General features: G+C 44.0%; 1 protein-coding gene across 4 annotated transcripts; it reads left to right on the top strand.

The window, feature by feature from the left end:
• The first annotated feature begins 4551 nt into the window (after window positions 1–4551).
• eif4ba (eukaryotic translation initiation factor 4Ba) lies at window positions 4552–21417 on the top strand. Of its 4 annotated transcripts, none has more exons than XM_088633730.1 (15): window positions 4552–4692; window positions 9138–9275; window positions 9902–10104; window positions 11208–11324; window positions 12350–12404; window positions 14698–14838; window positions 15347–15478; window positions 16056–16256; window positions 17002–17239; window positions 17974–18062; window positions 18517–18760; window positions 19263–19306; window positions 19731–19860; window positions 20169–20241; window positions 20758–21417. In XM_088633730.1, exons 1-15 carry the CDS (start codon window positions 4680–4682, stop codon window positions 20836–20838), a joined length of 1899 nt encoding a protein of 632 aa, XP_088489856.1. In that variant the 5' UTR covers window positions 4552–4679; the 3' UTR covers window positions 20839–21417. The 4 variants fall into 4 exon arrangements, with proteins under 4 accessions (XP_088489856.1, XP_088489855.1, XP_088489854.1 ...); XM_088633729.1 differs by lacking the exon at window positions 4552–4692 and adding an exon at window positions 6931–7042 and having other exon boundaries at window positions 16056–16220; XM_088633728.1 differs by lacking the exon at window positions 4552–4692 and adding an exon at window positions 6931–7042.
• The last annotated feature ends 4093 nt before the right edge of the window (window positions 21418–25510 follow it).

The following is a 25510-nucleotide window of genomic DNA, read 5'->3' as shown; positions in this document are numbered from 1 at the left end:
TGTTTGCTCATGTGCTCTGATTGGAATTGTTCCAGGTATGCCAAAAATTATCTGCTTGGAGTAAGAATTTATGCCCTGGTATGAATCAGTTCACTGACCGTGCAATCTGTGACACAATGATGATTGATATTTTTTGTGTTGGCAACTGAAACACAGGTATCGTCTTTTTTTTGGTCTCATAGGCACGAGGTTAATAAGTGTCAGTTTTATCAGGAGGAAAGGAATCTGCTGGTTTCAAAACACCTGAGTTATCTGAGGGCTCAGATTTTCCAGACCTTGATTTTCGTATATCGAAAGAGAGCCGCAGAATGTTTGTGGCTTTTCCTGCACTGACTGCTGGGATAGGTCCTCCTCCCATATCCAGCCCTGTCCTTGAGAAGCTTATCTGTGCTAGTTTTGGAATTTGTTGCCAAGGAAACCGGTGAAAGTTTGGACAACAGACAAACGCAAAGAGGTGCAGACAGTTAGGCAAGATTTGTTTTTTGCAAACAATTACTGTTCTGTTCATGAGTCAATGTCACTTTATCTTTTGAATGCATTGCTTGTATTAATGCAGAAAATCTGCTTTCCTGAATAAAGGTCCCTCCATATAAAGAGAAAAAGGAAAGCACTTTTGACCCAGTGCTTCCACTCCAGTGATATTAACCACTCCCCTGCATGAGCACCTGAGGCAAGCCCTGCGTGACACACACAATCAAACTGTCATATACTGCTGTGTTGGTGTCTGCTCCATTTTGTGCCTGGTGTTGTGTCAAAGCTGCTAATTATGATAGTCTAGAACTTTGCACATGTTTTTATTAAAGTGCAAGCCTTATTATTACAATATTATTAGAAATAATATGATATATTATAACAAGACAGCCTTTGGTGGTAGGATTGAGTCTAGTAAAAAAACAGTGGACCTGAGATTCATACAGCAGGCTCAGTGACAAAAATAGACATCTCAATGTACCCCTCTCTTCAGTCTTTCTCAGGTAGTTTTAAGGAGCAAGTAGACCTACTACTCTTCAACAACAGGGCTTAGATGTCAGAAGCAAGAGAAAATATGAGACAATTCAGATGTCTCTGCTTCATTTATTATAAATTATGTAGACTTTTTGTTTACTTCTGAAGCTGGTAAAGGTCATTTTGTTTTTTTGTTTGTAAATGATTCTCCTGTGTGAAAGGAAAAGCCACGCATAAATTAATGTTTCCTTTGTTCCCCATCTGCCTGGCAGTGTCTCATAGCTGCTGGGTTGCGGGTTCAAGTGACTGCAACAGTCACTGCCGTTGTACTTTGAGTGGGGTACTGTACTTTACCCCAGTGGCTCCAGTCCGCCCAGCTGTATAAGTGCAGACCAGCTTTTCCTCTCCAGGAGGGAGAGAGACTCGCTCTCAGTCTGCTTGATAGGAAAATCATGGCTCAGATATCATCTGCTTTGGCTCAGCTATGGAAATTATCTTTTGTCTGACTAGTCAGATGTCCTCATGTGTGCAAATGACCTGTGTTTTTTGTACCCTTCCTAGCCTGCACTTTGCTGTTTTTTAAGGTGCTGCTCACAGTGCTGTATTCCTCCAGGCAACAGCTTCTCCTGTATCGATACAAGTCGTTTCTTGCCCAAGAAACTGCAATTTATGCAGGAAGGAACTCAAACAAAGGATCAGAATCAACCATCCTGCTGGAGGTCACAATTAAACAGTTAGGGAACGTTTATTTCTAGTGCGTTTACGACTAGCAACATTGTCAGAAACAACCTGGCTAGCATGTCAGATTTTTGTCCCTTAAAAGATCTGTTCCTGAATTTGAAGAGTTAACTTTCATTACTGCCTGCCTGGCAGTACAGCCGCTGACTGACACAGACACCTGATCACCGGAGATCAGACACAGGAAACACCTGGCACATACAGTACCTGGATGCCATTCTAGTCATCGCTGAAGGTCAAACCTGACTCACCTGTGGCGAGTTCTGCACGAGTCACCGCCCAGATTTTTCACTTTACCGTTGCTTCAGCAGTGTCCCACTCCATGTACTCTCCATTCTGCGTACCACTCATCACAGCAACCGTGATGTGAAGATAAAAAGACTGAAATGAAAAAGGGAAACACCCTGTTCTTTTTTTGGTTTAAAGAGATTTGGCTCCCCCAGATCTGACAAAACAAAATCACTCTCGAGACAAAGCCGTATTGCCTTGAAATGTATCCGTTTACCCAAGGCAGTGTAGCTACACTTTTGGAGATGGAAATAGCCGCATGCTGGGCTGGCAGTCTGCAGATTCACATAGTGTTCGCTTAAATGCAACAGCCAGTGTTGTAATGCTCACTATCACATCTGACACTCTTTATACTGTCAGGTTTGTCAAGCGAGAAGTTGCATTTATTGGTCAACAAAAGCCTCCAGCACTTTGGGTAGGTAGCACAGTGGCAGAGTGGTAAGCATAGCTGCTTTGCAGTGCTGGGGCCCTGGGCTCAATCTGAGTGCTATCTGTGTGGAGTCTGCATGTTCCCATGAATTCATGTGGGTTACCTCCCATGGTCCAAAGACATACAGATAGGTTCAGTGGCTTCTGTGAAAATTGGCCCTGGTGTGAGTATGTCTGTGTGTTTATCCTGTGAGGGACTGGTGTTTTGCCCAGGGTGTATACTGCCTTGCTCGCATTGCTTGTCTGGATACGCTCTGGCTCCCCTGAAACCCTAAATTGGATGAAGCATTTAGAAAATGATTGGATGGATAGCCTGTTTAGTAGTTAGCAGTTCACTGATCTATGGTTCTTATTTGGCTGTATCGGATTCAATGACATGGCTGGGTAGCTTGTTCCAGACTCCCACACCCCATTTTTAAATGCACTTCAATGCAGTGCTCGAGGGCCATAGTCATGATCCCCTGCTATTCATGATGTGGTCTGTCCCACACAGAGCAAGTTTCCTGGATTTTCGACAGTAGTCTGCTCGTTGCGGAAAGCCATTCCATTTAATTCTCTGGGGCAACTTTTCCTTGATGGGCTTCAATTCCGCTGATAGCAGCTAGGCATCTCTAATCTTTAATCAGATGGGGCATGTACCTGTCATTGTTTGGTATTGTTTAAAATTCTGCCTTATTAAATGGCTGTTTTTGAACTCAATTCAAATACCAAATACTGTGAACATGGCAATTTTAAGAATCCCATGACTTAAATTGAATATTTTGCTAATCCACAGAACAAACCTACTCAATGGTTTTTCTACAAAAATGTTTTTTTCACTATTTGTTCATTTGGATATTAATGTAACCTTACACCAATGTGTTTTCGTTGTGCATTCAGATATATATGCCAGGCAACATACAGTGCTGGTCCTGGGGGGTCAGTGTGTCTGCAGAGTGTCCAGTCCTGCTCCTGGGGGGGGGTCAGTGTGTCTGCAGGGTGTCCAGTCCTGCTCCTGGTGGGTCAGTGTGTCTGCAGGGTGTCCAGTCCTACTCCTGGTGGGTCAGTGTGTCTGCAGGGTGTCCAGTCCTGGTCCTGCAGGGTCAGTGTGTCTGCAGGGTTTTAAAGCAGCAGCAACTGAAGAGCTGGAAAAGGCTGTTAAATTGGTCCAGTTAAGCCTGTTACTAGCTGGTTTATCTCATTACGATATGGAACCCTGATACAGTATGTGCCTCATGTAAGAAACGCCGCATAGTAGTTCTGTATGTAGTGCATTACTGCCATCTAGTGGCAGAAAGTAATTTTGTGTTTTCCACAATGAGGAGGAGCAGCCAGCGCATGTGCACGTACTTACATGGTCAGCTGCGATGTCTGATGGATACTTGGGTAATTTGCACTGCATTCTGTCTTCTTTCCCATAGCATGATGTAGGTGGGCTCAGTAGGGTATGGGCTTCAATAGCTTGGCTTGGCAGCTTGTTCCAGACTCCCACAACCCTTTGGCTAAAGAATTGCCCTCTCTTCTATGTTCTAGGTTTTAAACGCACTTAAACATAATTTCCGCTTTATCCTCTAATTTGTTTCACTGTCTGTGAAGACATCCTCTGGGTCGACTTCAATGCCTTTGAGGAAGTACGTGAGATGTATGTGCTATGTGGAGTTTTGTGAGATCTGCCTTTGCTAACATGATCTTGTAATCTTAACCAGTATATTATTACACAGTATTATAGGCACGGTTATAAGATGTCACGATTTCAGGTAACATATCAAGGTGGAATGGCACAGGACACCTGCATGGCAGGTTTTGAAGCTACAACGAAAATGGAAATTCTTTGAATTCTCTTTCAATATTGCACAGGATGTTGAAATTGCCTCTGTCACAGAATGGGGCACAATGATAGACTCCCTCTGATTCCTTTCTGTGCTTGGACATCGCAGTATCACCTTAAGCTGTCATTAGTGATAGAGTTAAAATTACCGACTGATTCAATTCCTGAATTTATTTACAGTAAATACTGATTTATACAAATTCTGCTTGAAAAGTTCAGAAAAGAAAAAAATACTCTCCTTTTCCATTTAAAACCATCGAACAAACGTTAACGTCCGTTCAGTAGAAAGGGGAATTAATTCTCTTTTACTGGAATTAAAATAAACATAAATATATCTTCCTTAGGGCGGTAACTGCCTACTGCTGGAGAGGACATTTTATTCCGCGCGTACGCCACGGGCACGAATGCGCGCTCCCGGCGATAAGCACGTGACGCCTCCATCCGGGACTCTGACACGGACTCACTCTCCATCATGGCGTCGTCAGGTGAGGTTTATGTGGGGAGAGGAGCTGGGCCGGTGCGGGGATATAGGGTTGGGAGAAGGGCTGTCGGACGCGACTGACTCGACAGAATAAGGAGGAGGGTTATCCTCGTCGCGGGGCAGGCTGTTTGTGTGTTGAAATGGAGTCGGGCACGGGGCTGGAAAGTCCAGACTTCGCTAGCGGACGGAGCCGGGGAGGCGAGGGAGGGGGGGGCGGATTCGCGGCGCTTTGCCGGATATTATCCGTGAATCTGCGCCACATTGCGCGGGGTCTCCCTGGGGCTCTGCCACACCGAGGCCCCTGGGCTTTTCTTTTCTTTATTTTAGGCTAGGCCGGGATTGTCACATGCAGTGCTGTTGCGGCCCGATTGCTGCGCATGCACTCGGACCGATTGCCACATTGTGCCCCCCGCCCGGCGCTGTAGAAGCAGGCGCCCTGTCTGCGCGGCGGCGCAGGCGCGGTGACGGGCGGAGGTGTGTTGTGGGGCATGGAGGAGCTCCCCACGTGTATCTCGGGTGGGGGCAAGATCGCCAGCGTGCAGGGCGAGCTGGCGGTGCCGACGGGCAAGCATGGTCGTGTGTGCTAATGCCCCCTCCCGTACATGATCCCTTGAGCTCTCTCCTATCTCCCTTCCCGCACTGAGCCGTTCAGAGGCAAAAATCGGCATGGCGCGGCCTTAGCAGTGGGAGGAGGGGGGGAGCCTGTATCTGGCAAGCCAATCGCAAATGAGTTAGAATAAATGGCTAAGGCCTAGCTGGATTTGAGTCACGCGTGTCGGAGCGCTGTGAGGAACAGGGCCCTGTTTACGATGGGCTTTTTTTTGTGTGTGGTGTGAAGTTCTGGCACCCGTCTGGTTTGTCCGTACGCGATGTCCCGATTCGAGTCGGCTGGTCGTGCTGAAGCATTGAGGCTTATGTTCATACAGAATAGTGGAACAGCCCCGTCCCCCCTACCCCCCGTGAGTGTCTCATCACGCGTTCCAGTCTGGACCCAGACGTGCTGTCAGAAGTCCAAGTGCTTTTTCCGATCGTCTGCTGTTTTCCCAACCATCCGCACAGATCGCTGACGATTCAGTTATTAACTTGGTTTTAGGAACAGGCTCTGTGAGCTCAAAAACTGTCAGATGAGAAGGGGGGGGAGGGGATACAGGCGTAGTTCTATTTTAATAAACCGCTCCGTTTTCACCACGGTGAAGTAGCGCCTCCGTTTGATCACGCTTGTAGCGCGACTTCTACAAAAGGGCGTGTGTATGGCCGTGGTCCCAGGGTTTATAGCTCCGGCGGAAGCTGCAGTCGTAGTGAAACAGCAGTTGTCACTGAAGATGCCTTATGTAATTGCTGGTTGAAACGCTGTCGAGTTACGTTGGGTGGTAAGTCGATCTCGTCGGCCTGTACCAGTCCTTTTGTACGCCATCTCAAAGGCTGGGCGTGTGCATCACACCCTGCTTTGTTTACTACCAGGGGCAAAGCCGCCTGCTGTCATTCCGAGATAAAAAAAAAGGCAAAGCAGTGAAGAGACGGTTTTCTTTGGCCTCTTATTGAACGTTTACTCTCCTTCGCTGAGCTCCGCTCGTCTTGAGCTTTTATGTGGGTATGCACCAGTTAGAATGGAAGGTTTTCCTGCCAGCATCTGAAAGGACACCGAGTGGGTCTTGCTGGATTACCTAAGCATGCTAGGTTACAGCCGCCTGAGCCCCGTGTTTTGGATTGTTTTGGGGGGGGGAGGGGGGTCTTTGTGCCATTTTAATGATCATAGTAATGGTTCTTCCTTAGTTGATTAGATTAGTGAAAGTACTGAACACTAGCAAAATTCCCACTGGCAAAAAAGAGAACATTTCAAAGTCTTAAAAACCTTTGATTTTTTTTTTGTTGGAGTATAGGAGAGAATGAGATTTCTATCACTTTTTTTTTCTGGGATGCATTCTACCTTATGTATTCCATTTTTTCTTTCTAATCCCCTTGTTCACTGCATTCCTGGGTGAAGTCAAGTAACCAAACGCAGGGAATGGTGCAATGCATGCTAGACCACAGTCTGAACATTTTTTATTAATCATCCAAAACATTTGATTTCCTGAATGAACATGTTGTGCTTCTAAACTGGTCTGAGATGGTTGTCTGACTTACGGGTGGACTTTTTTATCTTGTTTCAGATGTAAACTGTCTGAATGCACCCAGTTGCGGTTGACCTGCCAATAAAAAGACTTTGTTCTTCTTGTTTTTAACGTTAAATTAATCGGAGTAGCGGTTAGGGCTCTGGATGGCAGACTGGAAGATCACAGGTTCAGATTTTGTCTGGAGCAATACTGTTGTGGTCTTGAGCAACGTACTTCACTCAGTAAGCTTCACTTGTTCCAGTAAGTGCCCTGCTGTAAAACTGTGCACCAGTTTGTCCTTGTCAAAAATCATTTTTCCTCATGGAAATTCATTCTCGTCTTAGTGGTACAAAAATACTCAACTTAAAGGGCTTTGCTACTGAAGCAGATGCTCATTTGTCTGAGCTGAAGAATGAGACATGGTGATTTTAGAATTTAATTGAAGGATTATTTATTGATTCCAGGAAATGGCAAAATTGTTTTGAATTAAAGTAATTTTCAGGCTGTCGAGCCAGTGGAATATCCTGAGTAAGGAAAGGCCAGGAACACAAAGAGAAATTGATGCAAAAGTCATCACCAATCGGTAATCTTTAACTCTGGTAATGGATTAGCATCAGTGTTTTGTGAGCCTCTGTGTTGAGCACACATGCTGGGGTCATCTCGCCTCTTGCTTCATACATATAGCACAGCCCCCATTTAGAGCTCTGTCCCGGTCCTGTGTTTTCTAGGCCAACGCTGTTCCCAGATATTTTCCTTGTCTCACCTCTGTAACCTCTCATGCTGAAGAAAAAAAAGGCAGATGTTTCTCCTCATCATCTATCCAAACGGTTTTTAATTTGATTATTTTGTCAGACCGGTGAAAGACCCCTTTGCGGAATCTGCACATGTTGCAAACATTTCATTTTTTGTAAGAAAGGAGACAGGACTTTATAGTCTTTCTTTTAAATCCAGGCACTACATGTAAGTACATATTTGTCTGGGTTACAAGGGTTTAATTGTGGTTTTAATGATTATGATGTATTGCAGAAACTCTTGGGAAGTTTTATAAATATCTTTGTGAATATCTGACTGAACTCCCAGTTAGACTGAAACTGCATCCTTGAGGGCAGGGGAGTGTAGTGCTTATGTGATACATTAGTGTAGGTGGATGTTTGGGTTATACTTCTCATCTGCTCTTTAACCCATAATCATTACTTTGTCAGTTCTTGTTGTTTCTCTTGGTAATTTAATTTGTTTAACCTTTTTGGGGTTCTTACTTCTGCTGGTCTGGAGCATGTGAGTTCATCTATGAAGTACGTGGGTGACCACAGTTTGGATAAAAGTACAAATGTTGCTGTTTTAGGACTGCAGTAGGTAAGCTGGTGGAGAATAGCAGCTACATATCACCCAGGTGGTGCTGCTATTCAGTGGTGGATGAAGTGATTCCCTTCCTATATGTAATGCGTTTGGGGTGTTTCAGGATGAAATGTGTTGTATAAATAGTTTTTTCCCTTAAGAGTACGGTAACAAAATATGCAGGGTTTTAACAGTTAACAACTTGCTGTTTACCCTTTTAATTTCTGAAGAATGGAATCTTATTAAGGAAATCATCTGTAGCAGAGATTTAACTAGATTTGTAATACAATTGTGATCTAGCAAAAATAACTTTTCGGAAACTGATTTTGCCACATTGTGTTCTTATGTTGGTATTTCAACTTTGCTGCTGTTTTTCAGAATAAACATATCTTGTTATTTTTTTGTAGTTTGGGATAATTATTTTAATATTCTTGAAAGTAAGGTTCCCTTTTTTTGATTATGCACCGATGTTCTCTTGGTGTGGGGATGACTTAGTAGCATAAGTTTATAGTAGCAGAGCATCCTTTTTTGAAAAATCATGATACTGGCACAGTAACCTGTGAACCGCCTCTTTATTTTTGTGTACCTCTCATCAACATCTGCAGAGTATATCATGGCAATCATACAAAACTTGTCTTGATTTACAAGCCACAGAAGCAGGTTAAACACTGAGGGTGGCAGTATGACCTTTTGTACACTCACGTTGCCTACTCCTGATTTGTCTGGAGTCACAGCACCTCGGGGTCAGTCTCCATGCTCATATCATAGGCATCTTTCAGTCCATGCCTGGCAACCAGACTGGATCCTGTTTGTGTAGCAGCCTAGTCTTTGCAATGTTTAAGGAACTGTGGACTCTTGTACAGATTATACTGAGGTGGAAAAAATGTTTCTGGTTCAAATGTATTTGTTGGTGAAACACCTTAATTCCTTATCTTAGTTTAATTTGGGGAGATCATGGCATTATATCAGCAGGAATGTTTCCTTTACAACAAAGCCAATATTTTTTTTTGTTTATCCTCAGGTAAGAAGAAGAACAAGAAGGGGAAGACCTTAACTCTGACCGATTTCCTGGCAGAGGACAGTGGTGGCAGCACCCCTAGCTACCCCACGGCCAAGCCCACCAGCTGGGCAGATGAGACGGATGACCTGGAAGGAGATGGTGAGTGAACAAGAAGGACATCAGATTCATCGGGGTCACGTTCATGAAACGCCAAGCCTGTGCTTTTTCTTGCTTAATAAATGAAGCAATTCTCAGGTGTTGCCTGCTTGGACTGTTAACACCTTTTCTTTATTTTGTGGTAGTTGGGAGTTCTGTAAAAAAAAGGTGTATTCAGGTTATTTAGGTGATTAAATGATAAGCCGTGAATGTCATGTTAAATGACTTTAAGCATTATTTCAAGCACCAGGTTTTTAACAATGCCTGAGTTCAGATGCAGAATGACCAGAATACAGAAGTGTCACTACAAATTAATATTTTCCTGTATTGTAAAAAAAACACATTTTCTCTTGATACATCTGCATTTGTAAATATTTTCAAAAAGAGTAAATTGAAATGTGTGCAAATTAAAGAGGCTTATAATCATTTTTCTTTTGTTTAAAATCATTTTCATAAATCAGTCATCCGTCTATCGTTTTATAAGACGTTTTTCTCCAAACAGTGTAGATTTATGAACAAACCTCCCCCCCCCCCCCCACCCCCACCCCGACTTAAAGTGCGAAAGTGTTGGAAGCTGCCCTTTTAAGCCTGAATGCTCCCTGTTTCTCGGTGTCTGGGGTGACCCACAGTTTCCACTGCCTGGCACACGGATGATGACGTTTATCGCGCCCCTATCGACCGCTCCATCTTGCCCACGGCACCCCGGGCCGCCCGAGAGCCCAACATCGACCGCTCCCGCCTGCCCCGCAGCCCCCCCTACACCGCCTTCCTGGGAAACCTGCCCTACGACGTCACCGAGGACTCCATCAAGGACTTCTTCAGGGGGCTCAGTGTGAGTCCCGCTTCTTACGAGTGCTCATTCTCCAGGCCAGCGGGCAAGGCTTGAGATGGGCGAAATGAAATGAGATGTACACACAGAAGGAACCATTGTTACACTGTTAGTCATGGAAGTGTAAGAAGCCATTTTGTTTGAGCTGCAGTAGTTCACACTCTTTTAACAGTCACTGCTGTGGAGTAATTCTCCTTATTTGTATGGAGCTTTTTTCATCCAGTTTCATTATATAACACAGGAGGAGCTTCTGTTCTCTAATCTTTTTTTTTGTTTTGCATAGATAGCTGAGCTACCTTTCCTGATACAATACAATTTCTATTTCAAGAGTTAGATTGGTATTTATATTTATAACAGGTGCTGTTCTTCCTCTTGACCTCTTTTATTCTTAAGCTTCTTTCTAACGATCCGTTCTTTGTTGGGAAGCTACTTGTCCTGATTGGGATCAGGGTGGAGGCAGCCAGCCTTATATATATATATGGTAATTCTCCAGTTTTGCCACAAGGGGCACTGTGCTCTATGATTTTGCAGTCCATAACGCGTTACACTGGCCGAGGTCCAGACTACATAGACTTTAAAGATCCCATGCCGCTGTTTGTAAGAGTAGGGGTGTTAATTTTGGATTCCACAATCTGGCTTCCCTGAGGTTCGCCCTTAATTAGGTTGGTAAGGTAATTTCTCACTTCCCTGCCTGGTCTGCGGTGCAGTGAGGCTGGTGGTGCAGTGGGCTCCCCACCTGTCAAGCACTTGGGCCTCCTTGGGATGAAATGCATTACATCAAAATGTGAATGCAGTGAGTTGACTGGAAATATATTTTCTGTGTCTGCTTGCATAGTCTGCTCTGCTTTTCATCTCTTGGAATCCATCTGATTTTTCTGGTATTTAATTGAGGGCCTCATAACGCACTAGGGCGTTCTTTACTTTCATTACCATGAGTCTGGAATCGGAAGTTGCACATGTTGGAATAAGTTTTAAATGTTACTCCTACCTAAATTGCAGCGCCCCTTTTGTTGGGCATCAGTGTGTGTGGTATTTCAGAGTAGGTGTAGTGCCTTGTGACCTCGGGAGAACATCCTGTAAACCTCTCTCTGACTCCATCCCCTCAGATCAGCGCTGTGCGGCTGCCCAGAGAGCCCAGTAACCCTGAGCGCCTCAAAGGCTTCGGCTACGCGGAGTTCGACGATGTGGATTCCCTGATGAGGGCCCTGAGCCTCAACGAGGAGGTGAGGAAGACTGGTGCTGGGAGTCGGGTTCGGGTTCCCATGAGCTGCATGTTGCACCGGGCAGCACCTTGTTCTGGATGAGTCACACTTGGCAGCTGCAAGCGAGTCTTCTTAGAACTGAAATTTGTGTTCTGTCGATTTGCAGTATCTGCTCCTTTTTGTCAGTAGAAATTGTACAAAACCTGCAGCTTTTAAAGAATATTTTTGTGTGCCCTTTGCATTGAGCAGTTAGCACATTGGTGTGGAACTATAAATATGCCTTGGATAGTTTTAAACTGTCTCCTTTTCATTCAGTTAAGGTTGTCAAGTCTTGAAGTTTTGGTTGAGATAGATAATTGTGACACAATAACAAAGCAGATGCTGAAAGCCATGTATCAGTTATATAGAAGACCACACAACAAGTGCAATATTAAATGGCTTGCTGGCCAGGTGAACCCTTGTAGCATGAGAGTACAATGAAGGGCAAAGACAAATATTTCCTGGTGTGATTTTAGTAGCAAGAATTCATATTAAAGAGATGGAGGTTAGTTTAAACCACTCAAGACCTTTTGAGGCTTTAAGATTAGTTTGTGTACGCATGTGTAATTCATCTCCAGCCTGAAGCCTTACATTTTCACTCGATTGAAATCTGTTATACCTTTTGTGCATTTCCTAAATGACAAGCCGGGAGCAGTCTTGTGTTTAGAAGTTCAGCACATAATTGTGGGCCAACACTAGATGTCACTGTTGGGCCTTCAGTAAGCATTCCTCCTGGTGATTTTGCAAAGAACATTCTGCCTTGACTTAAACTCATAGGTTGGGTTATGCATGACTTTTTCATTAGGAGAGGGAGGACTGCAACCCATTTCAATAACTGGTTTACTCCAAAAGATAACATCTATTTTTGTACACATTTTCCAGGCAAGAAATGTGGCCAGATTATTCTGAAACCTTGTTCAGCCTGGCAGAGTCATTGCTGTATCTTAGAGCTCAGAAGTTAAGTGAAAGGGAAGTTGAATTGGCTGACCATAAGACTGTCTTTTCAGAATCTGGGGAACCGGAGAATCCGTGTGGACATTGCAGACCAGTCACAAGAAAAAGGTATGGAGGTCTAGGGGGTATGAGCCAAGCTTTTCTATACTGCATTTAACCAAGATGGTAAAGTTCTCACTTTAAATACAGGACAGGTACAGTGAGCTGTCCCACTGAGTCTGGGACAGTCATTGCAAGGCCTTCAATTTATTTCACTTCACTACACTGTACCACATTTTACTTCTATCTAAGTGTTCTTGTTTCATATTGTCCATTTAGGCCTCGGTTCTTTTAGCATGAAAGACCTTTTCTTGTTCTGTCTTTTATAGGTGCGCAGTAAAACCGGTATACCGGTAAACCGCGGTTCTTTAGTCACGCGGTACGTACCGTGTTTCGTTTTAGACTGTACTGGTACGCTCGGTAATTTCCGGCAATTTCTGTCAGCGGTTTCGTTTTTTGGATTTGAATAAAGATTTTCTACTGTTTACGTTCATAAAATCAAATTTGATTCAATGGACAAAAAGACTGCAATACAAATGTCGTTAACTTTAAAAGGGTGAGTAAAAAAAGTCATACTAAAGGTATTTCCCGCATATCATTGGCTAGTAAATTTAGAAATATGCCATGAGATGCAGAAATAATCTGAATTGGGGACTATTTGATGATAACACGGGGATTATTTTTATTTCTCCTGAAAAACATATGGTTATTACTTAGAGTTGTCTTTCTGAGGCAGTTCTAATTTCTAAAAGTATCCCTATATTTTTACACAGAATTAGAGAAAAATACCATCAGATACTCCTTACAAATCAATGGGTACAGTTGTTGTAATATTAAGTTGTTTACCATTGACTTTGTTAATGGTGCTTGTTACATGCTTATTTTCAATGACCCATTGAGCATGTGCTATTTTTTCTGATTCTACTGTAACTCTATTTGGGAAGGAATTCTAGTCTTGACCATGTTTTTAATTCCATTGCTACCATTAGACATGCTTTGATATTTTTTCTTTTTTGCAAGTAAGATTGTCTTAAGCTGTTTAAATCAATATAGAATGTCTTGTCTCAACAATGTTATAAACAAGTATTGAGGATTCTTTGAAGTTTTAGATGAAATACCCAAAGGCAATTGAACATGTTAAACATGTTTCATGAGGCTATGAATGTCAACTTTAAACATTGTAAAGAAAAAATGTTACAACTTACAACCACATGTCATACAGGTTGAGAATCCCTTATCCAAAATTCCTGGGACTGAAAGTGTTGCGGATTTAGGATTTCTTCGGATTTCTGAATATTTTTATATTTGCGTCTATAAAATGGGACAGCTTGGGGATGGGACCCAAGTCTAAACATGATATCCATTTACATTTCATAATATAGCTTATACATATACCCTGAATGTAGTTATATATATATATTTTAAATAATTTTTTTTTTATCATAATACCATCAGAAAAATAATGTTTTGTACTTACTGTACAAAAAAACTAAACAAAACATGATGATCACTGCTTACAAACTTGAAGATAAATGCAGCCCCAGACATTACAACTACATCAGGTCCGAGAAACCTGAGGGAGAGGGTACGTCATCGATGACATCACTGATGTGAGCTGGGAAGTTTAGGATTTTAGAATTTCAGATAAAGGATTTTCAACCTGTATTTTTAATTTTACATTTTCTTGCTAAGCAAAATTAACCTTCAATATCTTGTGAAAAAATATTTAATCATTTAGTGACTTGACAAAAATCTGCATATTGTTAAAACTGTTCTGTTACACAGTTCAGTGTTATTTCTAGTTCTTTGGTTCCAATAAAACAACAATTTTCATTATTTTGTATACAACCCAATATGCTTTACTAATCATGAAATCAAACTATTGAGAGAATCCCTGTATAAAAACATGCAAAATAGTCTGCAGTGTATCACGGTATGTATCGCAGTACATGCATGTGTACCACAGTATATTGTGGTACGTCTCCCAGAGGCGGTACCCAACCCTACTGTCTTGAGCATGGCGTAGGTCATACTGATAATGTGGTGATGTGGGTAGAGAAGTGCTAAGCCTTTTCTGAAGAGCCATTGTGGTGGGTTTGTTTTTCCAGAAAGAGCTCATCAACTTCAATGTTAAAGGCACACTTAAGAGAGAATAATGTCCCAACTCTGAATGACTTTGTCAAGGAAATGGTTGTGTTTTCCAATATCTGAGTCGTACTTTGTGCCATTGGCGTGATGTTCTGATACAGGTAGTTGTGTAGGTTTACAGCTCGTTAAGTGTTTTGGTTGTGTAGCGACACACCATTCCTAATACTCGTGTAGCACTTTCTCATGACCCCCCTGTGCTCCTCGTTCTCATCAGATGACCGCTCAATGTCAGGCCGGGACCGAGACAGAAACCGGGGTGACGGAGGCCCCGACAAGACGGACAGTGACTGGAGGGCACGGCCCAGTGCAGATAGTGATGACCCGGGGCCCCGGCGAGACGATGCCTTTGGAGAGCGTGAGTACTTAGGAGGTTTCGAGATTGGGCTGGATCAGTCACTCCTTTCCATACAGGGCCTTTCCACCTGTATGCCACAGGTGGACAATACAGTCAAGACAGAAGATGAACCATTAACTGGTTACAGCTTTACTTGACTTGAAACGTGATTGTTTTATGGTGATTTGAAACATTCGTGGGTGATTTTTGTTAGTCCTTTTTTTTCTAAAAATGTTTGTACGTTTGTTTTTTAAGGTATCATAAAATACAATGAGAAGCTGTGCTTTTTGCATTAACCAGCAATGGAAGAAACAGTAGGTTAGCATTTTAGCAAAAATAGCTTCATCCAGATTATTTTTCATAATGTTCCCAAGCAACGCGTTAAAGTTGAATTATCTGGGTTGTTTAACTTACAAGGATGTGAAACGAGGCAGTGTTCTGTTACGAAAGAACAAAAACGGGCAACAGCTCTTGGAACCCTCTGGCCTCTTGAGTGGCTTGAGAGCTTTATATCCTTTTCTTTCTCCAGGATCACGGGATCGCTATGAGTCCGATCGCTACCGGGATGGCCCACGCCGGGATAATGACCGAGGGTTTGAGGGGGGCAGAGACCGCTATAGGGATAGGTACGAAGACCGGGATCGCCGGGACTTCGACAGAGGTGAGTCACTGCCGCTGCGGCAATTATACCCCCCACCTCATCTCACACCGCCGTCCTCTTTGTCAATAATCTCGTCCCTGTAGCAGACGTGAGCTGGAATAGCACTTTAATTGTAACTGCTTGGTATTTGTAGGAAAGTGCAAGACCGAAGTGAAACCTTGGAGACAAACATTTTTCTTCTCTCACCAGTTGTTTTTCTTGCAGTCAGCATTTCTGATATTTCCCCTTGTTTCCAATCAAAAGGATGGAAGCCTAGCAGAAGTTGTCACGAGTGGCTGTTGCTTTTTTTCACAACTCCCTCTTGTCGGCAGATGAAGGCAGCTCTGCCGGTTTTATTTTTTATTAGATGATGGATCCTTTTATCTGGCAACTTTAATAGCCATTTTCCCCATCTCCAATTCTGCAGATATACTAAGAGGCTGGAATTTCCCTCCAAGTAACACATTGTCATTTTAGAGCCTTAGCTGTTGTGCTTTGCATAGCAAACTGGACAGCAAGGCACCCGTATGGCTTGGACTGGGTAGTGTGCCCTGTCTTTGCTGATTGACCACACATCCCAATCTTCCTCCCTCCTAAGGCTTTGACTCACGTGGGGGAGGCCGGCGTCCTTTCGGCAGTGGGTTCCGCCGCGACTATGACGATCGGCGTGATGATTTTCGGGGCAGCGGGGATCGCTATGGCGAGCGATACGGGGAGCGCGATGATCGGTACGACCGCAGGGATGAGCGGCGCGAGGACAGAGGTGAGGACTCCAGTGGAGGGTCTTTGCAGGTTGCTGGTAAGGAAACATCTTTTGAAATAAGTATTTTGTGTTTATATGCATCACCATATACATGTGGATCGCAGTAGATTGCTGTTTTTACAACCTTTTGAAATAGTGTCCAATTACATAGATTAAAGTGCTTTTTTTCCTTCAGCTGTTTTTATTAGGGGATAACATAGCAGTTAGGACTTTTGCCTTGTAACTGATGGGTTGTGGTTTCAAGTTCCCCCTGCACACTGCTAAAGTACCCTTAAGTGAGTACCCAGTTACTCCAGCCCACCCAGCTATAATTATTCTTTTGCTGGGGTGTAATTCCTGCATGGAGCTGTGGATACAGGGGTTAGGGTGGGGGGAGTCAAGTGGTCTCTAGATGGCTTAATGCTTTGGAAACCAGGATGAGCACTAAGATGTTGAACCACTATAGCTCTTATGGTTTTTACATTTTTTTTTATTCATGATTATCAAAATAACTATTGTTTTCAAAAACCCACAGCTGGCTGCCAAAGTAGAAGTTTTTAGATTTCCTTTAGTAAGTTTATTAAGTTTTAACACTTGTTTTCCCAAAAACAGTTACGTGACTGGTTGTTTCAAGCAGAACTTAATGCATTTAGTCTGGGCTGTATAGGAATGTACCACAATACTATGCACAGTCCCTTGGTGTGATGAGATCTTGCTGCTGTATTGCTGACACACTGCTAGCCTTCCAGCGGTGATGGTCAGGGTTGTCCTGTGCTGAGCGTGCGGGTGTCTGCCCCAACAGGCCCCGCCCAGAGGCCCAAGCTGAACCTCAAACCCCGCAGCGTCCCCAAGGAGGATGACCCGGGGGCCCCTTCAGCGCAGACGGGCCGTGCAGCCTCCATCTTCGGAGGGGCCAAGCCCGTGGACACGGCGGCCAAGGAGCGGGAGGTGGAGGAGAGGCTGAAGAAGGAGCAGGAGCGGCTGCAGAGGCAGCTGGAGGAGGACAAGGGCAGGGCAGCAGAGCGGCGGCCCAGGGAGAGGTGAGGGACAGACCGTCTCCCAGACTGGGCACTGTAGCTACAAATAAGCTTGGCCTGCCTTCTGATTTGGCAGCCCCAGGCTTTTATGCAGTAAGAGCTGCATGGCCTTTTATTTTTCTTTCCATCTCGGTTCCTAATTTCTTAATTCCATTAATTCCTGAAATCCTGAGGCTCCTGCCTCCCACCCAAGATTTCAGATACCTAATTTAATTTGTTCTGGGTATGATGGATTTATGTTATTGAATTTTGTCAGCAACTTAATGTCTGCGACCTTAATTTATACACTTGGGTGTGCTGGATTTTTATGCTTAGTTTAGTTAGTTATAGAGTTGGGACTTTCTAGGGTGTTTGAAAGTTTTCTGATGAAAGAAGAAAGTCTAATATAAACTTGCATACTTGTTATTTCTTGTTTTTATTTGTTTAGTTTACCAGTTAAAAAGTAGCCCACTAGTACTTATAAAACCCCTGACAAGTCCAAAGCCTTGTTTTTAGCATCTTATGTTAAGATTTTAACTGGACTGAATTTGTAACTCTTGCTCGGAATTTGATTATTTGGTATGTTTAAAGAGATGCCTGTCTGTGATCCTTGAGGGCTGAAGTTAAGAAGGCCTGAATTACACTAATTTTGAAGTATCATGCAAAACATACCTAAGGAACCTAAAGGAAGCCTTGGGCTGCACCATTTCATGTGTCTGTAACAGGAAGTGTGCATCACCCTTTCTCTTCCCTTACAGGCACCCTAGCTGGCGCAGTGAGGACCAGCCTGCAGAGCGATCCCGGACAGGAAGTGAGTCATCGCAGCCAGGCAGTACTTCTGGTCGAGGTAAGGTTCCCGTCATATTGGTGGGGGTTTAGGTCTTTAGAACTCTTTGTCCATTTCCAGCCACCTGTAACTTGGACACTTCTTAATGTGGTGGAGGTTTCCATTCTGTGTATAATTCAGGAATTCCCCGATTACTGCTTTTGTATAGAAGTAAAATAAGAAACAGGCTTAAACTGGCTTTGAAGGACAGCAGGCAGATGTGATTGTATGATTTCTACATCTTTTTCTCATCTCGTCACGTTTCGAAATGCAGTGATCCAGCTCTGCAGTTACAGGTGATGGAACTGTTCTCTGTGCACAGCTTGATCACATGGAAGAGGGGTCAGCTGTGCTCCTTCACATCTGCAGCTTGTTGCTCCATTCTTGCCATTGTGTCACAGTATGGCTTCTGAGCGGGCTGAGACATTGCAGGGTGTGACATCGGCTGTCCCCCCCACCTGCCTTTCCCCTCCAGGATCCCGGCGCAGGGAGAGTGAGCGCTCGGTGGAGAACGAGGTGTTTGGCCGTGATGAGGACCCCCCCTCTCCCGGGACCCGCCCCCCAGCCAAGCAAGATGCCCTACCACTGAAAGTGGTCCCGGCCCCTCCGCCGAAGGAGAATGCCTGGGCCAAGCGCAGCAATGTGTCTGGAGGGACCAGCGAGGGAGAAGGGCGCTCTCCGGTGTCACCTGGTAGTACTGCACCACCAAAACTGACCAGGTCAGAATGCTCTTCTTTGTCAAGATTGTAGTCCGTAATAACCATCATAAGAACAAGAATTGCCTTCCATATCAGACATGTTAAGTAAGCTGGCGATTGTTTTCCATGCTGTCTTGACACTATAATCTAACACTGAACTTTCTGTTCTTCTGGCAGCTGTGACAGTAAAATAAAACCTTATCTGACCAGTCATCTCATTAATAAATAGTTGTTCCTTAATGGTTATGGTGGGCTGTATTACATAGTATAATAAGTTTTAACGCTGAAAATTCAAACTTCCACTTTATATTCAAGGACATGCTCCATGTGGCTGTTTCAGTAAAACATTTAGCATTTTTAGGCCACCCTGTAGAGACAGATCAACACATTTTTAAGACTGCGTTACAACTGCACCTTCCTATTAGTATAAACTCACTGTCTCCTTCAAGATTGCAAGGCTTGCAGGTCTTTCTTCTTCCCTGGGTCACCAATTTCATACCTTTTCTGTTTTCTGCCCCTCCAGTCCCTTAGGTCCTGCAGATGATAAAATCTCTCCCAAAGGAAAAGGTAAGGGGCTAAAAAAACATTTCAGGTTATTCTCGATGGACCTGTGCAAAGATGGTAAACTCAAAATGATCTGTTGCTTTCTTAAAATTGGACAATGCCAATTTAACAAGACCGCCTACCAAACCTACCAAAACAAAACTCATCACATTAACGCAAAGTTTGCGATCATAGAAGCGCACTACTTTGGAATGTGTTTTAAGATGAAGCTCTCTGGGGGTGGGGACAGGGCGCAGGGTGACCAGGACAGATGCAGACAGTGGAAGCACTGGGAATCTGGTGTGTATCCTTCTTGTGCCGCATGTCAAACACCCCATTAACTGGGGGTGTTAGACTCCAGACCTCCTCGAAGGCCTCTGTGCTTATACTGTGCCTATGGTGCTGAAATACTGGACGCCTCTCCCTCATTGTTGGGCTCTCCTTGCAGATGAGAACAAGGCTGATGGTGTGCGACGGGACAGAGGCCCCGCAAAGGGGCGGGGGGGTTCAACAGGTCCTGGGACAGGGAGGGGGCGAGGAGACGGAGCGAACAGAGACCGGCGAAGGGAGGCCGACAGGTCAGCCCCCAGTGTCCTCTTCTTTTGGCCAGATTAGCGTCTCAGTTCTCAGGGCTCCTGTCGGTGGTGTTTAGACAATAATGGAATTATAATCTCACTTGCCACCAACATTTGGCAGTTTTGTTTCGGGGCAGGTTTCTTAAAATTAGTTGCATCCCCTTTTGTAGGACGTGTCGGCATAAGACAGCTGTACGTTAGACATAGCCCACAGCCAGGTCTTTACACACCTCATCTAGCAAGTTGAAGCGTTTGCTCTACTTGAGTAAGATGCTCGGGACATCTTAAAACACAATTATGTTTATTTTCAGGAAAGACAGCAGAAGGGAACGAGAATCCAGAGCAGCACCTGAGCCAAAGAAATATGAGGAGTCCCCAAGCCCTGTGAGTGCCACCAGCCTTTCAGACACTGGGTCGGATATCGTTTCTCGGGGGTCTCGGAGGAGATAACTAGACTAGAACTGTCTTAGTTCTTTAGGCCTGAATTTGACTGAAGTAAAGGATGCATTCAGCCTGCAAAAAGCAGTTTGTTTAGGCAAGGCTGAGATTAGGTACCCTGGAAATGACCTACCCTAAACCCAAGTGTATCAGTGAGGTAGGCTGTGCACTGTTTACTTTTAATTTTCAATGTTTGTGAGATTTTTCTGGCAAATGCCAATATCTAAGACATGGTTTTAGTGGCTGGAATTTAACGAGGTACACAAGCATGGCAGAGTGGTTGAACAAAAACTGCAAGATACAGCACAAAATCGTAATGCAATGACGGCCATCCTCCTATACTATTCTTCCTTAAGACTTGTTAACAAGACATGCAGGTCAGAAAGTAAGGGAAGTGGTGAAACCTTGCCCAGAAACGGGGCTGTCCTGTGATCCCGTGTCTGTCCATCTCTTTGTCCATAGAAGTTCAGCTCAGCAAGCAAGTACGCAGCCCTGCTGATGGACGGCGAGCAAGCAGATGATGCGGAGGAGAACACGGATTAAAACACAGACAAATGAAAAATCTCCACAACCGGACGACGAGTACCGGCAGTTCTTCCCCTTTCAGGACTCTTTATCCGAAATAGAAATAACTGGACTTGTGTTTTAAAAAAGAGGAGGGAAAAAGGCGAGCGGAAAAAAAGAAATGGAAATTGAATAAATAATTATAATAAATAAAAAAGTGGAAAAATCTTAAACGTGACCCTGCGACGCGCCCGTTGTGTGCTCTGTCTAGGACCCGCCCCTCTCTTAAGGGCCGCCCCAGGAGTGGCCAGCGAAGGTAGACGCCCAGCGGCCGTCCCGGGGCAAGAGGGCGGCTGGTTACCCTGGATCTCGAACGCTGGACTCTCGGGTCTTGCAAGCGGGTCTGTAGGTAGGCAGGACGGCTTTGCCTGAGGTGCAGTTTTTAAGATCCTTTTTTTTTTAGGAATGAGGCTTTTGTTTTAGAACTTCCTGTTCTCGTAATGTCACTTCAACCTTCGCAGACTGTTGCATCTCTGTAATTTGGGGGTCTGTTGTGCGAGTCCTTGTATGCTGCTTTTAAATTAACTCCACATAAAAACATGCTTTTCTTCAACGGGTTCTGATTTGAAAGCCTGCATTTTGTGTGTATGTGTCATTGCAGAGGACCGCAAGTCAAGCCAGTCACTTGAAGGAGTGACTGATGATGAAAAACATTTGGACCCATTTTGTACCCCTTTTGTATTTTGCACATGCTACCAATTCCTACCAAATGATTAGTGATCTTGGAAGGGTAAACTATTAATGGTGGGGGTTAAACTATACTATTAGCTTGTAAACACTTTTGTAAACAAATACACTATCAGTGCAGGATGGGATTGAGTATCGGGTCTTGAAAAGACCTGAAAACATTTCTCATCTAAATAATATCTGAAGCGGAATGAAAAAAGGTGGACTCTTAATATGTGAGGTGTGAAGCTACCTCAACTCATTACAAATTAACTCCCTTGTTAACTGGGTAGTTCTCCTGAAGGTCAAAATATATCCCCATTTTAAATTTGTACTTCTAATAAACGTTTTAGAAATGACACAATTCAAGCAGGATCAACCATGCCATCAAAACGTTTAGAAAGTTGGTTACTGGAGAGCAGTTGGTCAGTGCTTCTTGAAGGAATTGGCATGCCAGAGGCTGTCCTAGCCTTTTGGAAGCTGGAAGGCTAAAACAGGGTTTTGGAAGAGCTTGGAGATGCAGTTGGTTTTTGGTTTTCCTGCCTGAGATGAGTGGGAGTGAAGTGAAAGGGAGTCAGAATACGAATGGCCCAGCTTTCTCAAGTGATCCTGCCTCTGGAATTGCCCTTGTGCCCTAGTAGTAGTGAGAAGAGAGTGGTTGAGTATCCTGTGGTTTTGTTCAGGCTGATCTTGTTCTGGTGCTCAGTGTCTCTGGTCTGGAGTGGAGATGCTCATGCACTGCAACTCCTCTGTAGAGTTGAGGTGCTATCTGTAGGCGTTGTTGGCCTCAAGCCAAGCATAGAGCCCTGATTGTGCCATTATTTTTTACACTCTCCCCTAATGGATGGGGCTGGCGCTGTTTCTTCTTGCCATCTTTTCTTGCCGAAGGGTCTCAGTCCTGTGGATGAATTGTTTTCCTCTCAGTGTTCTCCAGGCTTGACGTTTGTGTGTATGCACTGCAGTCGTTATGTAAGCCAGCCCCACCTAGGCCTCAGTCTTAACCTGTAGGTGTTGCACAAGTGAGGCCCCAAACTGGTGGAAGAAAAGATGGAATTGAAAGTGCTGCACTGGTATGTTGTTTACAAACATGTTAATGGCCACCAGTTTCATTGGATGTTAAAATTAGATACATATGGAGTGTCATTACTGTTACCTTTGGCATCTAGTGGTTGTTTTTAAAACTGTGTAGTAAACGTGAGAGGAGTTGCAAATAAGACCTGGGTTTTTTAGCCCATCTTAATTGTTCGGTGGCTGTTTGTCAAAGATCTCATCCAGCTGTCTTTTTGAAGAAGGCAGGCTTTCTTTTATGATATTGCTGGGAAGTTTGCTCCAGACTGTTTGTTCTCCTTTGCATAATCTCCTGTTTTCATGTACTTCCTTATAGTTTTTACTTGTATTGTCTGGTTTACGTTTTTGCTGCTGGTTGTGATGAAGTCCACTGTATTGACTTCATCAAATCTTTTGATTTTGAATGCTTGAATCTCTAGTCTCTGATCAACACTAAAATGATCCAGTTCCTTTAGCCTGTGCATGTAGCAAATTCCTTTTAAGCCCAGGAGGGTACGGATGTGGTTTAATTTATGTAAATCTTTAAAAGATATTCTGTTAATGACCAATATAGTTCAAATTAAGGCTCTGTGATAATATATCCATAGATGTTCAGTACTGATGGAGTAAGGTTAATATTTTAGGGCTAGTATGAACACTTGAGTATATAATAGGTGCTTTTTTAGCATTCTACAGAACCCCATTTTCTAGTATACTATTCATTAATAGAATATCTGTTAAATCTTTAATTATACAACTTAAAGTGATTATTGGCAGATGTACGATTACTAGTGTAACAGTGTCATCCTCTGATCAGCTAGACGCAGCTAGCATGGAACATCAAGACGTTGGCTCTGTTCTTGAAAACAAACTAGTCTTATAAAGCATCTGTAGAGTGGGTCTTTCTGGAAACTCGGTGAACTGATAGGCACCCAGCCAATCCATGCTGAAGACTGGACTTGAAACATTCATCTTCCCATCTTCCTCCTTTTGCCCTATGCTTCATCTTTTTACACATATACTTTAGTGGTTAAGCCCACTTTTCTTCTTTGTGGGATGTGGGATGCTGAAAATAACATGGTCTTCTGTGCTCTAAGCTATAATGATGAGAAACTTCTGACAGTGGTTCAGATAGACTTCATTGGTCGAGGTGAAAGGTTAGCCTCCTAACCCTGTTGGAGCCTCCATTTTGTTGGATGCTCACAGTCTACGTTGATTGTAATAAAATTGTTAAAAGTATGATAAAGGTGAGTTTGATAAATGACAAGCTTGGCTTCTCATCTGAATGTAGTTGTAATGATTAAAACTAGTTACAAGGAAAATACTTTTGGGGGGTTTTGAGTAGATTGATGATGCTCTTAGCACATGGAAGTGTTGGAATTTCTGTAAGATGTCAATGGCTTTTGCACACCCATGTATGTTTTAAACGGAGGCAGATTTCTTTTAGTTTTTTGTTATTTAAAGGGGAGAGAGAACAGGCACAAATATGTGTCTTGGATTTCAAGGAATTTAGGGGGTTAGACGTAGGTGTGCCGTCTGACAGTATTACCTTCTCCCTGTTTCTTCAGCTGTGTTGAGACCAGGCCCTGGCACTGACCTTTGACACTACTGAAATCAGTGTTAAGTAACAGCCTTCCATGCATTCCATGGGCTCTCAGGAATGTTGACAGCACCCAGACTGCAGAGTGATGGAGTCCAGCTATGGTACTGAAGCAGCTCCCAGTCTGCTGCGTACTGGTTCATTTATTCACATTGCTTCTGTTCTCTCTAAACTAGTGTTCTCTCTAACGCCAGAACACTAGTGTCTTCCAAAAGTCTCACTTCCAACAGGGAAATAGATGTTTTTCTCAGTCACGCATCACTGCAGTCTTTTCAAGTCCTTAATAACTGCCTATGCTTGCCCTATGCTTAATGGATGTCTCCCACCCCTTCGCCCCAAGGACAGAAGCATCAGTTTGCTGCATTCTAGCTCATATGCAGCAAGTTTGATGCATTTTATTTCTGTTACATAATAGATGAGAAACTAGGTAATGTTTTAATACTGTCCTCTTTGTGGTTTAGGCTTCTCAGGCGTACACATGTACAACTGGCCACTTGTGCGACTCTGCTTGGGGAATCCCATTCAGCTGGTGATGTCACCCAGGCTCGAACCCATGGTCTTTGGGCTTGGCCTGCACTCGCCCGATTTACCTTTAGAGACGGACACTCGGGGCCCGCACCAATGTAGGTTTTAAAAGGAGGCAGATTTCTTTTAGGTGGGCACAAGCGGAATTTCAAAAGCACTGTTGCTTTAAATGCAAATACTAAACTGATCCCCAACAGCACAGGCAGATTGTTTCATCACCACAAACAAGGATATTGGCTCGGCCGTCCACAGCTCCGTTATCCTTGCGGTATTTTGTTTTTGGAAGTGTTCTGCCTATTTTACATATTTTCTGCTTAAGTTGTGTGGCTTTGTCGGCCCCTGGGGGGGGCAAACTTGTGTCCTGAGTATGCTGCAAAAGCTCGGCTGGTGTTCAGAAGAAGCCTTCTCGTTCGGGGCTGATCAAGAAGTAGCTGGCTTCCTGACCCAGCTGACCTTCAGTTCTGGTGGCCGCTGCCTCCCTCCCATCCTCTTCCCGAGCGGAGAGGGCGCGGTCAGTGAGCGTCCTTGGCTTGACCTGGAGATGTGATTTGTGCTGGCTAGGGTGTGTGTGCGTGTGTGTGGAGAGTGACACTTGGACAGGGAAGTGGGGGATTTTTTGCCTGCTGTGCCTTGGGTTGTTACCCTAAAGGAGGAGCTGAAGGCAGCCTCCCTGACTGTTTTGCGGTTTAGTGAATTGCCCCTGCCCGAGACCTGCATTGGGTGTGTGCGCGTCTCATTCAGCCTGAGATGGAGAGACTTGTAATGAGCCTGGGTGCATTTCTGCCCCATGGGGCTGTGGAAGTGGTATCCTGT

The sequence above is a fragment of the Lepisosteus platostomus genome, chromosome 1, assembly GCF_059453375.1.
Source record: "Lepisosteus platostomus isolate fLepPlt1 chromosome 1, fLepPlt1.hap1, whole genome shotgun sequence".
NCBI lineage: Eukaryota > Metazoa > Chordata > Actinopteri > Semionotiformes > Lepisosteidae > Lepisosteus > Lepisosteus platostomus.
This window is presented reverse-complemented; position numbering and strand designations above follow the sequence as displayed.